General features: G+C 37.1%; 1 protein-coding gene across 1 annotated transcript in view; it reads left to right on the top strand.

The window, feature by feature from the left end:
• Window positions 1-16,299, top strand: part of ULK4 (unc-51 like kinase 4) — a 252,824-nt gene that overhangs the window by 166,678 nt on the left and 69,847 nt on the right. The window contains exons 33-34 of the mRNA XM_053468376.1: window positions 4,806-4,972; window positions 13,522-13,620. Of these exons, the coding sequence (XP_053324351.1) occupies window positions 4,806-4,972; window positions 13,522-13,620 (266 nt within the window). The remainder of the gene's footprint in view (window positions 1-4,805; window positions 4,973-13,521; window positions 13,621-16,299) is intronic.

Raw genomic sequence — 16,299 nt, 5'->3', positions numbered from 1 at the left:
AAGTGGGACACAATAAAAGGAGATTTTGGTGTTTTAACTTTCTCTTAACTTTATGCCAGAATGTTGTTTTTTTACTCCATTCCCAATGACTGATTGCATAGGTATGCCAGCCAAAATGTGACACTTAGCAGCTAAACTATCCAATCTAAATAACAGATTAAAAAACCTTTACAGTCTCTATTAGCTCCACGTGCGTTTGTGTCATGTGACATGGTCCCAGAAAAATATGAATGAGGCAAGATTTGTGTTTGGCTATTAAAAATATTTCTAAAAGCATTCAGAAGAGCAGAATAGGTGGAATAGAACCTTAAATGCAGAGGTTCCCTCACCATCTTATACGGAAAGTTAAAAAGATGCAGAAATGTACAGAGGATTGAGTAACAGCTCAAATCTGTTTCTAAGAGACAAGGTATGAACTTCTGGGTCTGGCAGACTATTACTGCATTTCTTGTTCAAACTATAGGAAGTTTCAATTTTATGCTTTGGAACATTGCAGGTATGTCAAAAGTGTTACGGCCAACAAACCAATATATTAGCATACCCCCAACAGACCTCCATTGAAGCTCTCACTTTGACTTATCTGAATAGGTAGCTATTCAGGTAAGGTCTGCCTCTTGTTAGACCCCCCCCATCCCCGCCAAGACCTGTGTCCCAATTTTGACACCTGAACTTTTGGAGCGTATGTTTTATGGGTGGGTGAACCAGCTTGTAGGAGAATCAACACAATATATTAACAATAAAGTCAAGTACATTTACAGTTGTGTGAATAAGTTTTGCCCCCGTCTACTCTTCTTGGTCTACTGTATATTATAGCCATATCTTGAGAATAGTCTATCACACTGGGTGGGGCTTAAAGGTTATAAGGAGCCAATGGCAGCACTCATAATTAAGTGGGCGGACCTACATGGTCCCAGTATGGTAGCCTGAGGTGAGCTGGGACAATGGAAACATTGTCATGTAAGAGTAAGTGGGTGGGAGATGGAGATCAGACAAAAGGAGGGGAAGCAGAGAAAGATAATAGGGATGGAGAGAGGAGAAGGAGGGGAGTGACAGAGAGAGTGAAGTTGGGAAGTGAAGGGAGGTGGAGTGAGAAATTTAAGAGAGATGGGGAAACAAAGATAAAGGGGCATATAGATTTTTTTTGCCCACGTAATTTCAGTGACTGACACATATGAATATTTTTCACGATGATTTTGGTCAGGGTATTCTGTGGGTTGTATATACAAAGTTTGTTTTTTTTGTTTAATTTGTTTGAATTGCTTTGAATTGCTAGGTAAATGTGTGAGTCATTCCTCCCATTACTGCCACTGTCTCAACATCCTATGTTTAAAAGACCTTTCTTTTATAAGTAAGTGAAATATTAAAATTATGTATTTCCGTATCCATGTTCCCTTTTATCTAATATATATGTGACAAAACTTGTGATGTCAGGATTTTCTCGAGGATCTTTTAGTAACCACAGTCATCTAGGGTAATTGACATGTCCAGCTTAGTTTCAATGTTTATTCAGCGGAAGTAAACAACTGAGGATATAAGTCAAAATAAATATAAAGCCCATGCTCTTGCTTGAGCTATTGCTAGACACAGCAACAGCCGTCTACAATTGGGTGGCTTTGTCACTTGCTAATAATTCAGACTCCAATAGTGAAACACACCTTTTATAGAGAAACACTCCTAAGTCCATCAGCTATCCTAGCTAGTTTAACAATGGCTTCTTCTACTGCGTCAGTAGTACTACTCTCTCTCTCTCCTCTCACCCAGTACAATGCCAAGCACTGCCACAGCCACCACTGGACTCTGCTCTGTGGAGTGACAAATCACGCTTCTCTGTTTGGTAGTCTGATGGACAAGTCTGGGTTTGGCAGACACCAGGAGAACATTACCTGCCTGACTGCTTTGTGCCATCTGTAAAGTTAGAAGTTAGGTGGAGGAGGGATAACGGTATGGAGCTGTTTTTCTGGGGTTGGGCTAGGCCAATGCTTTAGCATACCAGGACATTTTGGACAATGCTATGCTTCCAACTTTGTGGGAACAATTTGGGGAAGACCCTTTTCTATTCCACCATGAGTGTGTCCCAGTGCATAAAACAAGGTCCATAAAGACATGGTTGTAGGCCAATTCCTTCCACCTGGCTCTTCTACATGGTATGTTTGTATAATATATACTCACAAACACACACACACCTGGCTCTTCTACATGGTATGTTTGTATAATATATACTCACAAACACACACACACACACACACACACACACATATATATATATATATATATATATATATATATATATATATATATATATATGTATATGTGTGTGTGTGTGTGTTTGTGAGTATATATTATACAAACATACCATGTAGAAGAGCCAGGTGGAAGGAATTGTATGAGTTGTGTAGTGCCATCTGGTGGTCAGAGTATGTAAAGAGCTATATGTAGCTAATATTCTAATGTCATATTTCAAATGTACTAACTGTTATTCCATGTGTTTTGGTTGCCATGGTGATGGAGTAGCACCATGCTAGATATGATATAGCTTTGTGATCCCACATCTTTCTGTTATGTTGTATAAGGTTTAAGTGAAATGATCTGATCCTTCACACATAATGCTATCCTTATTGTCAGCGATCATAACTCCACCCAGAGAAACAAAGGGACTAAGCCCAGGACAACTCATTTAGTTGACGCTTATATCATGTTCTCTGCATTTCTGTGCCATAAGATCACCTGCGCTAGGCAGACTAAACCAAACCAATATGCTAGGTAAAGCAGGTCCTGCTCTCAAGCTTACACTTTAATTCTGAACCTCCAAAGACCCAATATAAATATTTATTTTGGAATTATTCTTTGGAAAATGGGATGAAGAGGAGGCTTATTGTGTCATACATGATACATCTGTTGACATTTCTTTGTACACAGTCACTTCACTACAATGAGTCACTTTACTTACTAGTGTTATTGGGAACTAGAATACAGTGAGATGTGCACATTGTGCCAAGGCTTTCAACTGCAACCTTGTGGAATTTCAGGATTTCAACAATTTGATTATTTTAACTAAATTTGTTTCTCTAGACAGTATCTCAAGAAAATAAGCAAAAAAATGGTTTGCCACATAGCCCAAGGACCCAAGCTTGACCATCTTAGATCATGCTTTAAAATATTTCTTAGCCATTAATTAACTAAGGAAGTCGTGTTTAAAAAATATTTTCCCCATGAGACTGCACATCAATTTAAAAAATCTTATATAACTTTAACACATTAATAAATAGTTAATATTTATTCTATATGTCTGGAGGGTTTCATCTTGCTTTTTGTATTAAGAAGTAGACTTGTCTTTCTCTTGTATCCCTGCCACCTTGGGTACATTTTTAAAGCTCATTGGTGCCGATTGCACAGTTATGTTCATAGTATTTTTAGTTATTAGTGAAATTGGCTACTTTTAACACACACTGGTCAAAACCATGTCAGTAACTAGTAAATCTACAACACATTCATTTCTGGGATTCTGGACATAAAGTGCCAATAAAGTGTTAGTATGTAAATGCTAGTATAATATTAAAGCCTAGTTTTGCTCACTGAATACTAACTGTTCTTGTGGCTACTAAATGCGTGATGTTCAGTAATACGGGATGCTAGCTGGTCTGTTTGATACCCTACAGAAAAACCTATTCCGCGCTATAAGCTGTGATCCCGCTACTTATCGAATACAGAAGGTGCCACCTATACTGTCAAAGGCTCCAGGCAAAGGTTGTCTGTTCAATGTGTAGCAGACAGCCTCATTACACGGAGACCAAGAAATGCTGTGTGCTAGAAGCGTTGTACAGTTTGTAGACTGAATGTGAAGATGTACTGTCTGTGGCAACAGAAACCATTGCTTTGGGTGATGCCATTTTATAGATTGGGTTGGCTAAGGCCAGTCTTGTTGTTAGAGAAATTCTCCTGGAGATTGAAGAGAAAAATGCCAAACATTTCTGTTTGAAAACATTTTTATCCCTTGTAAGTGCTTTGAAAGAACATTTTCATGAACTCTTATTTTTCCTTTTACAACTTGTACCAAAAAATGAAAATGCTTCTAATTTTGTATTTTACTTTTTAAAGATTAAAAATAAAAATCTGAAATATGCACATAATCCTTTTTACGTTTTTTGTAATAAAATCATATATATGTGACAATAAGGTACTTCATGTTTAGTCTTGCATAAATATGACATTTTATTTCATCTATATTATTGTAAACAACTTTGCTGTATACAATTGAAGCATAATCATGTGGCTATTATCCAGATGCAAGCCTACACTACTCTAAAACCTCTTTGTCACAATATACTTAGAATGGTCGCATTGGTGTATATTGTGAGCCAACAAATGTAAGGGTTATTCCTTCATTAAGAGTATTATTATTAACTTTTATATAGCGCTAACAATTTACGCAGCGCTTCTTACATTACCTACATTCAAAGGGTATGACAATTTGAACTGACAGACTACGACAAACCGATACATGAGGTAAAGAGGGCCCTGTTCACAAACCTACAATTATGTTGGAAAATGGTGATTGATATACCCGATGTATGTAAGCCTAGATTTTTTTGTGTGTTAAACAAAACATGAAAATATGTTAAAGGTATGTTTTAGGAATGCTTTTGATCAATTTCAAATATTTTGCTAATAGTATAACTAAAATTGTCAGTATTCTCCATTAATACACAGGGCTCTAGGATTTTTATTGGACAACTTTATGTTGAGTTTTGTTCTTTTCTTGCTTTGCAAAACTAACTAAATATTGTGATGCTTTTGTCTTTACGCAGGGTTGGTCCATCATATATCAAACATGATAGTAGAAACTACAGCTTTGTACCTTGAAGCAGAGGATAAAAGTCGACTTAAGATAGCACACACACACCTTCTGCTTCTACTCGATATATTGCACTGCATGCTAAAATACACATCCGGTGTGGTGCGAGTGGTTATTCAGGTAGGTGATATAAGCCTTAACCCCTTAAAAACTGGGGTGTTTTTTTTTAAAAAAAAATTTGTACCCTTCGTGACCGAGGCTTTTTTTAACATAACCAAGTTGTTTGTGTTTAGCAAATTAGTTATATATTAATAGTGTTTTTGTTTTCTCTCATTTTTTTGAATTTTATTTGAAAAATCTTTTACTCATCCACAAAAGCTGATGAAAAAACCTGCTCAATAGGTTCTTAACATTTGTCCTCGGTTTAGAAATTTCGCAAGTTATAGGACAATAGGTACAAGCAGTGTTATCTTTAATGCCAGCCAACTCAAGGTAGCCCTATCAAACCATATATTTGAAAACTAGGCATCCCAGGGTATTTTAAATGCTGGTATTTTAACTCTTTCCATGCACTAATTCTACCACCAGCATTTGTCAAATTTTGTGGTAGATATTGTTTTTTTTTTCTTGCACACATCGTACTTAAGGTATGAATTTTCACCTTCTAGTATATGTAACTTGAAAAGGACACCCCAATATGTGCTTAACAACATATGTTGTTGAAACTTTTTTGGTATGCCAAAATTCCTTAATATCGAGGTATTGCAGCAACACCATTTGAGCAAAGAAAGCGATCTTTGATCACTTTCTAAACTCATTTAATGCCAGGCTTGTTATTGGTCGTTAAATTACTGTTTTCCACGTCACGTGTCGTCCCGTGCCTTGCACATTACTGGTTGTTCAGGGGTTAATTTTATTTTGTTTGGTTGTTTACATATTTACAATTACCTTAAGAACTAGATTGGCTCCATCATTTTGGAAATCGTGATCTGTCAGCTTCCTATGGTAGGATTCCCAAAGCTCTCCCTCTTATGGAAAAGTGGCTTCATGAAAGGCAGAGGCTAACCCCTGAAGGGTCTTTAGCGGGCGGGGAGTGAGTTTGAACTAAGTGAGAAATAAGAAACCACCCTAGGGTTAGCAGAGTTCGCAAATATGTTGATCTTTCTCACGTATATTAATGAAACATATGATCTGGTATTGTTTTCCTTTCCTTGATGGGTGATCACAAATCCTTATTGAAATTCCCTATTCATATCAGATTTACATTTCCACAGCAGAAGGTGAAGGTAGGACAAGTGTATAGATAGTTCTGAAGGTATTGAAGCAAAATGTTTACCTAGGCATATAGTATAGCGTTATAAAGAACAAAATACTAATTGCGAGTGCAAAAACAAATTCATTATTTTAAATAAGATACCTTTACTGGTGTATTTTATGTTGTTCATGACCTCTATTGTAAACAGAGGTCACATGTTGGAGGGGTTGTGAGTATGAATGTAAGTGCTTGTATCTAGACTTGAAGGTTTGTCTCTTCTGACAAGTAGTTTTTCTCCATGATAAGAGGACACCTGTGTTTTCCATTCTCAAAGATAACATTTTACAAACTGTCACTTTTCATTTCAAACTAAATAAGGCTGATCTCCATATGCATTTGATTTTAAAGGCTGCTCTTTAGTGTTTATTTGGAGCTTAGCACCTTACTAAATCAATTTTATGAACTGATATTGTTCGACCGGTAGTAAAGATGTCATGCTTGCATTTAGAATAATCATTTTAACATGTTTGTGGTCCATTCGGTAGCAGCAAGATAAATCAACAGAATCTATTCATATTCTTATGTTTGTTTTATGGAGCTCTTTAGAATCGACTATTCAACAGTTTCTATAATAGAACATTCTACCGCATTGAAACATTAAAAAAATGAATTGTCCGTTTCTGTTGGCAAATTTCTCAGTTTTCATTGGCATAAAGCAGAAACTAACATTGCCTCTGTCGTGTAAGGTCTCTGTTACCAAAGTTTATTTTCTGTATTATGCTTGAATATAGGAAAATGTATAATAATATTATGTTACACATTAGAATTGTGCACAGCATGCAAAATTGATTCGGATGAAAGTTTCAGTCATCTCAGTTCGGACCAAATTCTGAGTCCTTTTTTGATAAAAAAACATTTGGGGGGGGCCTTACTAATACTAATGAACTAATATACAGTACACTACAGTTTCTCCAATCCACCCCACCCCAGCAAATTTTCTGCTCTACATTATTCAATTGATCTACAGTATGGTAATTAGCATCAATCTCAGCCTCTCAATACCGCAACTAACTGTCGCTGTCACTAACTATCTCAATCCAACTCTCATCAGGCTATAACTGCTATGGAGAAGTTAAAATGGCGTCGGCACGCTATTACCTAATGCTTGTTCCTTCCCCTTGTAAATGCTGATTGGCCAGAGTGAAAAACCTCACAGTTTGTTGGACCTGTCAATCAGAACCATCAATGTGACCCTCCCCAACTTTTTGGCTACTTCTACCTATCAGTCAATTCTATGTACCCTCCTACACACCGTCATGTTACCTCATAAAAAGGGCGGCAAAATGGCTTATAATAAAATCGAATTTCAGAGATTTCGCCATTCATTTTTGTTTTCTTAAAGAAACTTGTTCCCACAAACTCATGAAACCAGCAAATTTTGTTAAAGGTATGTCTGAATGCACATGTCTATTACATATAATATGGCTTTCTATGTTTAATAGATATGTTAACGTTTTCTGTCCCGTTGCTTCTAAACTTGAATTTAGTTTCCTGAAGAGACAGTTTACTGTCTATGACCATTAAAGAAGAATGCATATTAATGAAGAGTACAGAATCTTAAAAAATGAATAAACAAAAATTAGTAGAAGCTCCAGCCGGAGTGTCTATTTAACATTAAAGTACAATATAGTATGTAGTATATATTAGAATTTGACTATGAATTTATTCCCCCCTATTGAATTTAGCCCTCTGAGTGCAGAACTGGTTTCTTAAAACATCACCTTATGTTAGCCTAGGAAATACACATAGCAGTCTTAAGATTTTGATGCACTAGGCATGGGGAAGTGGATACATACGGAATGGCATGCAAATGTAGGACATAAAATCTTCAGATGGTGGTCCGTAATGTAGTCAGAGCAGCCCAAAGCGCAGATCCTCTCCCTGCCCCCTTGCAAGCTCTCCTCAGACCAGCTGCGCAGAGGTCCGGAATTAGCAAAGCACTGGGTGATATATTGAACCATAGTAAATGTATATGGACATATATCAAACAATAATACAACTATTGGCAACATCAGCTTTCCAAATTGCCAGCTTTTAATTACTTGAACTTTGTTACAAAAGTTGCTAATTTTATGTTTTTGTGAATTGTTACTGGAAGCCCTGGTCCCCTTTGAATCTGTGGTGTATTGCTAGCTCTGAAAAGGTGTTGATTGGAAACCTGAATCAATATGGCTGTAATAAGAGGTTGATAGGCAATGCTTCACGCATGATTACTCTGATTTGAAATGCTCAGTACAATAGAAAAAAGAGCTTTTTTTCTATTATACAGGTGTTTACCACAGAACAAGCCATCAAAGGATTTTAAACATCCATTCTTTTATTTTTAGGCATATTGCAAGTTTATATGTGAGGCTTGTGAGCTGCTTTGGTCAAACAAATAGTGTTTATCTTTATTTAACTAAATGATAAAATCACCAAAAAGCATACTTGCGTTAAAAAAGTAACCGACATATTCTTCACCACGTCTACACATTGTGCCTCATTTAATTCAAAATTCAAAAAAATTAAATAAAACATACAAAATGTCTCACGTTACATTTTTGCTTGAATTAAAGGGGATGGATAAAATGCTCAGTGGCATCTGAGCATACACTATGTGCCGACTGTATCCTCTAGACTGTAAGGTCATTTAAGCAGGGCCCTCCTCACCAGTTATCTCTGTTAGTGAATTTGTTATGTTACATACTACTTGTTATGTCCTGTCTACCCATTGTACAGCGCTACGGAATTTGATGGCGCTATATAAAACAATAAATAATAATATGCAGGGCTGGCGCATGGAGTTTTGCCACCTAAGGCAAAAACGAGTTTTGCTGCCCCCTTGGATTCACCCTTTGAGCCCTTTCCTTTAGGCAGATAGACCTGATAAATAATGCACGGAAATTCTAAACTGCAGGCATACAGTATCTCACAAAAGTGAAGTGATAACACTGACGAAATGACACGCTGCTACAATGTAAAGTAGTGAGTGTACAGCCTGTATAACAGTGTAAATTTGCTGTCCCCTCAAAATAACGCAACACACAGCCATTAATGTCTAAACCTTGGCAACAAAAGTGAGTACAAGTGAAAATGTCCAAATTGGGTCCAAGGTGTCAATATTTTGTGTGACCACCATTGTTTTCCAGCACTGCCTTAACCCTCTTGGGCATGGAGTTCACCAGAGCTTCACAGGTTGCCCCTGGAGTCCTCTTCCACTCCTCCATGATGACATCACGGAGCTGGTGGATGTTAGAGACCTTGCGTTCCCCCAGCTTCCGTTTGAGGAAGCCTCACAGATGCTCAATAGGGTATAGGTCTGGAGACATGCTTGGCCAGTCCATCACCTTTACCCTTAGCTTCTTTAGCAAGGCAGCGGTCGTCTTAGAGGTGTGTTTGGGGTCGTTATCATGTTGCAGTACTGCCCTGCAGCCCATTCTGCGAAGGGAGGGGAACATGCTCTGCTTCAGTATGTCACAGTACATGTTGACATTCATGGTTCCCTCAATTAACTGTAACTCCCCAGTGCCAGCAGCACTCATGCAGGCCCAGACGATCCCTAAGGCCAAGCAGGGTGGTGGGAGTGTCAAGAAACACTTGTCTTTGTACTCCTCACCTGGTTGCCGCCACACACGCTTGACACCATGTGAACCAAATAAGTTTATCTTGGTCTCATCGGACCACAGGACATGGTTCCAGTAATCCATGTGCTTAGTCTGCTTGTCTTCAGCAAACTGTGGGCTTTCTTGTGCATCATCTTTAGAAGAGGCTTCCTTCTAGGACGACAGCCATGCAGACCAATTTGATGCAGTGTGCGGCGTATCGTTTGAGCCCCCACCCCTTCAACCTCTGCAGCAATGCTGGCAGCACTCATACGTCTATTTCCCAAAGGCAACCTCTGGATATGACACCGAGCACGTGCACTCGACTTTGGTCGACCATGGCGAGGCCTGTTCTGAGTGGAACCTGTCCTGTGAAACCGCTGTATGGTCTTGCCCACCGTGCTGCAGTTCAGGGTCTTGGCAATCTTCTTATAGCCTCGGCCGTCTTTATGTAGAGCAACAATACTTTTTTCAGATCCTCAGAGAGTCTTTGCCATGCAGTGCCATGTTGAACTTCCAGTGACTGAGAGTGTGAGAGCGATAACACCAAATTTAACACACCTGCTCTCCATTCACACCTGAGACCTTGTAACGCTAACAAGTCACTTGACTCAGGGGTGTACTCACTTTTGTTGCCAATATTTAGACATTAATGGCTGTTTGTTGAGTTATTTTGAGTGACAGCAAATTTACACTGTTATACAAGCTGTACACTCACTACTTTAAATTGCAGCAGAGTGTAATTTCTTCAGTGTTGTCACATGAAAAGATAAAATATTTACAAAAATCTGAGGGGGTGTACTCACTTTTGTGAGATACTGTAGATCAAGATCACAGGTTGCACACCCCAGAGGCCAGCCCAGGCACCCTGATTGCACAAGTAGCACTTGCCGCCGCACCCTGATTGCACCCACAGTGGCTTCCTCTCAGGTCTCCTCTGTTTGGCTCGGATGCACCCTTCCTTTATTTTATACCCATTAGACCCAAAACAGGAACACTAATGAATAGAGTGTCAGAATACACCCACACATCTCCCCTCTCCTTTTTTTGTTTATCTCTTCTTCCCTTTTTTTATCGCTCCCTCTTTCTCCCTCTGACTTTTTACAGTGAAGTTGTGCGCAGTATGATCACTTGTCAGCGGTATCATGAAAAAGCAATGAAAAGCAAAGTCAGACCTTGCCTTTCATTGCTCCCTCGCGATCCTGCCATATGATTTAGTCTGACACTCAGCAGTGATCTCCCCAAAAAGGCCCTCTTTCCCCAGCAGCGGGTTGACCTCCGATCCTGCTCCCTTGCAATGCGCGCAGCAACTGATGCTGTGCGTCAGGATTTGATGTCATATTCCGGTGCACAACACTGAAGCCACGCCCACCGCCTTCCACACTCACAGCACCGGAAGGACACAGAAGACGAAGAGCCAAGAGGAAGAACGAAGAGGAGCGGGAAAAGTGTCAGTGACAGAGGAAAGGCAGGAAAATATTTAGTGAGTGAGAGTGGATTAGTAAATGTGGATCAGTGAGTGTGTGTGAGTGATGGGTGTTATGCTGTAGCCTGTACCATTGGTAATGTCTTGTTCATTATATAATTATGGGAGTTATGCTCAAAAGTACATCATAACTCCCATAACTATATACAATGCCAGACATTACAAGAATATGAGTATGAGTATATGAATAAGTGAATGAATGTTTGTGAATGAGTGTGTGTGATAGCATGGATGTGTAGCATGGCATAGGGAGGCTGGACTCACACTCCTATCATGCCCAGGTTCCAGGAGTGTGATTGCTGTTAGCAATTATATATATATATATATATATAGATAGATATTGATTTTTTTCTTTGTACAATTTTGTTGTGTTAACCACGCTTTTATTAAAAGTAACACAACAAAATTGGACAAAAAAAATATTTATATATATATATATATATATATATATATATATATATATATATATATATATATATATATATATATATATATATAAAATAAATTGGGATTGATTTATTTTGTCCAATTTTGATGTGTTAGCCACACTTTTATTAAAAGTAACATACCAAAATTGGACAAAAAAATTCAATAACAATATTAATATATATATATGATTGCTAACAGCAATCACACTCCTATCATGCCAAGTCAGCCAGTACATGCTAGTATATGGGTATGCCTAGGAGTATGATTGCTGTTAACAATTATATATATATATATCTATCTATATATATATATATATATATATATATATATATATATATATATATATATATAGATAGATATATATATATATATATATATATATATATATATATCTATATATATATAGATATATATATAATTTATTTATTTTTTTTCCAATTTTGGTGTGTTACTTACTTTTAATAAAAGTGTGTTTTTTTGGTGGGGGGTAATTTAGGTTTTGGTTTCGGCCAAGTGAATGTTGAATTTTCATTTCTGTCCTGAATTTTCATTCCGGTGCATCTCTACTATATACTAAGCCAGACACTAAAGTGGTAGGCTTTCACCACATTAATGTTTTGCTTAGTATATAGTGATAGGGGTTATGCTGTATGCCAATGTCTGCCTCAGTATATAATAACAGTTATCCTGTACCACCGTCAATGTCTGCGCCAGTATATAACAATAGAAGCTATGCAGTTTTAAAGTGTGTGTGTATGGGGGGGTTGCCACATACAGGATCTGCCCCAGGTCCTATATACTCTAGGTACGCCCCTGGGTCAGGGCTCTGTGCAAGTAGAGTTCCCCCATGCCAAACTTATCAAATCATGTCTGTATAGACCTTGCTTTGTGCACAGCAACACAGTCATACTGGAACAGGAAAGGACATTCCCCCAACTGGTGATACAAAGTTGGAACCATATTGTCTAAAATGTCTTTGTATGTTGTAGCATTAAAATTGCCCTTCACTGGAATTAAGGGGCCTAGCCCAAACCCTGAAAAATAGCCACAGAAAATTATTCTTCCTCCACCAATCTTTACAGTAGGCACTATGCATTCCAGTAGGTAGAGTTCCAGATTTGTCTCTCAAGACTTTCAGTTAGCGAAGCATGATTCATCACTCCAAAGAACACGTTTCCAGGGTCAAACACCTAAACTCAATAATTAGGAGGGGTGTCCACATACTTTTGGTCATGTAGTGTAGATTTCTCTAGATTTATTCAGAAGCTTAAATAGTTATTATTTGTTTTCTTAACTGGAAGCCCTTAAACTTCTCAGTGGCCCATATGTCACTGAATGGCAAGTCAAAAGGAAAAACTTTTACATTGATCAATACAATTTTTTTTTAAAAGTGCTTTGCATTGTATTTATATTTTTATAGTTACTAGTAGATGTGTACTTTAGCAGAGCACTGATAATTTTTCCTTATTGCAATGTTATAAAATGAAATAATCACTCAAGACTATTTGTTGATTTAGTTAGCACTATCATATTCTGCAGTACTGTACAATGAGTAAAAAGGACATGACAAGCAGTGTATCAAATAATAATTTGGATTTTTAGAAACAAAAGGATGGTCCTGCTCAAAGGATCTTACACTCCAGATAAGAGAGCGCCGGTTTTTATTTCACTGATACCACACAGAAAAATCTTAGCGACATTATGACATTTTATCATTGAAGAACTGATGGAATTAGGATAGTTAGTGAAGAACTCCTGATTAGGACCACAATGTACATTCACATAAAAAAGAATTCTCAGCCATGAGTTCTTACCAGCCCATGGCTTAATTGTACTCATTAGCTACAAAATGTTATTTGTGAAGCTGGCATTTCTGAAGTTGAAATAACCATCTTTTGCTTCATTATTTTTCATTAAGGCTCAAAAGTCAGGACAAGGAAGAGATACACAGACAGCAGAGGACCTTTTACTATTGAATAAACCTCTAACAGACCTTATTAGCCTCCTCATTCAGCTGGTAAGTAAACATTGCTTTGAAGTTCAAATGTTTACATAGCATTTTTATGCATCAATTAATTGTACAAATTCAGTGGTATGGCAATTATTGAACACTGTGACAATTTATTTTAACCCCTTAACAATGTTTTTTTTTTTTTTACTTGTGTTTGGCTGTAATTTTCTTCTTTCTAATTTGGTGCACCCACACACATATTGCAGGGCTTTGTTTAGATACCATTAGTTTTATCCTATCTATTAAAAAAAAGACTTTCTGACTTTTATTTGAAAAACCTTTTACTCACTTGCAAAAGCTAAGTGAGTAAAATATCTATCTAAGTAGATTGTAATAGTTGTCCTGAGTTTGGAACATTATATGGCAATAAGTAAAAGCAGCATATTGCTATTTAAAATTTCATCATAATGCTCCCATGTCCTATTTGGGACATCTTGAAGCCAACCACTTCACTTCACCCCCATCAAACCATTTATGTTTGAAAACTAGGCACCACAGGGTATTTCAAATGCTAGTATTTTATCTCTTTCCATGCACTAATTCTACAATCAGCCTTTGTCGCACTTTGTGGTAGTACATTTTTTGCATTTTTATTTACACATTTTACTTCAGGTATGAATGTACAGCTCCTGGTATATGTCACTGTCAAACAACACCCCAATATGTGTTCAGCGAGTACAGTGATACCCCCGTGCATATATTTTTTGGGCTGTTTGGGGAGATAACAGGCCACATTTGGGAAGTGTGCATTTTTTGGAATTTTTCATTGAAGCCTAATCAGTAACCTATACTATAAGGCCTCCTGCCGTAAAACTAATAACCAGAATGTTCATAGCACATGAACAAGATAAATTCTAAACAAAAAACTGAAGCAATTCTGAAGCAAATTATGAAATCAGCCGGGGCATGCTATTGGTTCTTAGAGAACCAATTTCACCCATTGTTGCGGTTTGTGCTTGAAATTCTCCATCTATTCCTTTAAAATTGTTCATCATGTGCTTTTCATTGGCCTTTATTAAATGTGAACAGTATGTTTGCTGGTTTATGTTTTCTTATCCAGGTTTGTGATGCACTCTATATGGCTTTATAATTCAATTTAGGGCAAGTTAAAATATGCTTAATTTACCATGTCTTTAGTTTATTGCTATGTCTGGGTTATGTATTTCTTTACCACAGTTGTGTATCAAACAAGATTGACTGGCGTTTTGAGGCAAGTAATTTAAAACAGCTATTGCCGCTTCATTTGTAAAGAACTAATAGTAACTAATCAAATCATTTGTCCTGATAGGTTTTAAATTTCTTTTTTTTTCTGCTTTGTGAAACATTTTTTTTCACACTTTTGACACTTGAAGTTTAGCTCTTTAAGCATCCACGCTGATTAGTATCTTATTGTTATTGCTGCAATTATTTTATTGGTTTGCTAAATGAAGATTCCCCTTTAAAACTGTGGTGACTATGAAGCCAAATATTCCATTAAGGACCAGAGAAAGGAAACAGCAGTGAGGCATGCAGCCCTTTTAGTGACAAAAGGTTTAAAGATATATATATATATATATATATATATATATATATATATATATATATATATATAATATATAGTAGGGAAAAACAAAAATCATGTATCGTTATTAGAAAAGGTGAATGTTTCCTTGGCAATCAGGACTATGATATTGCTTTTCCACCAATGTGATTACATTTGAAATGCTGGCCTTTGGGGAAAGAGTCACATTTCAAAGAAGGTAGGATGTCACAAGAGGTCAGACGGTCATGCTCCAGTGTGGGAGGTTTGTGGCAAATGGACACTTCAAATACATATCTCGGGAAGGTCTTTCTGTGTCCTGTGCTCTGTGCTTACAATGTAATACAATGTAATACAATGTAATATTCAGGCTCAAATCCATTTGTCAGTGGAAATTCTTCCAAGAGTCAAAGCCTCAATCAAAGTGCTAAGGCTTTCTGTTCCACTTTCATGTCCTCTTTATTTTAACCAATTCTCCTTTATTTAATTTTGCACTCATTTACTGCTTCATTTTAGTTCATTTTCTGGCTGCTATCTTGACACCTCCATTGGTTTCTATGGTGATAAAACTTTGCAGAATCACTTTTTTCACTTAAACCGTTTTGTTTCAGTCTGTATCATTAGCATATGACAGTTAGAAGGTTCCTTCCACTATGTCTTGATTTATATCTAAAGTTATTTTATGGGAGAAATTAACAAAGCTGTTTCAATATTAATAGAAATGCTATTATCTATTATGCATAGATAATATGCTGGGGAGATTCAGAAAGTATAAGTTTCTATGAATTACAGGGTTCATCTTTACTGATTTTTTGGTGATCAACAATATATAGCATATACCTAGCGAGGATCTATGGGGATTTCATATTAAGTGATAGTGAAGTAATAGGCACTTAAGTTTGGAGTATGGGATATGGAGTACTCATACCTAACAATAGCCTACACAACGGTAATGATGAACTTTAGGTAAGCATTTTAGGCATGTATAACAGAATAGCCAAACTTGTTTTACATACTCTGGTCCTCAATATGCCTTAACCTGGGAAAATGTAAAGGCAATCTCTAACCTTAACAGTTTTGTCATGTCCTAGATTGGCATTTCCTGCACCTTCCAATCCGCAACAATCAGCAACCTTAACAATATAGAATACGTACCTTAATGAGGA

Source organism: Spea bombifrons, chromosome 5, assembly GCF_027358695.1.
Source record: "Spea bombifrons isolate aSpeBom1 chromosome 5, aSpeBom1.2.pri, whole genome shotgun sequence".
In the NCBI taxonomy this organism is placed as follows: Eukaryota; Metazoa; Chordata; class Amphibia; order Anura; family Pelobatidae; genus Spea; species Spea bombifrons.
Note: the sequence above shows the minus strand (reverse complement) of the source record. Positions and strands in the feature narration are given on the sequence as shown.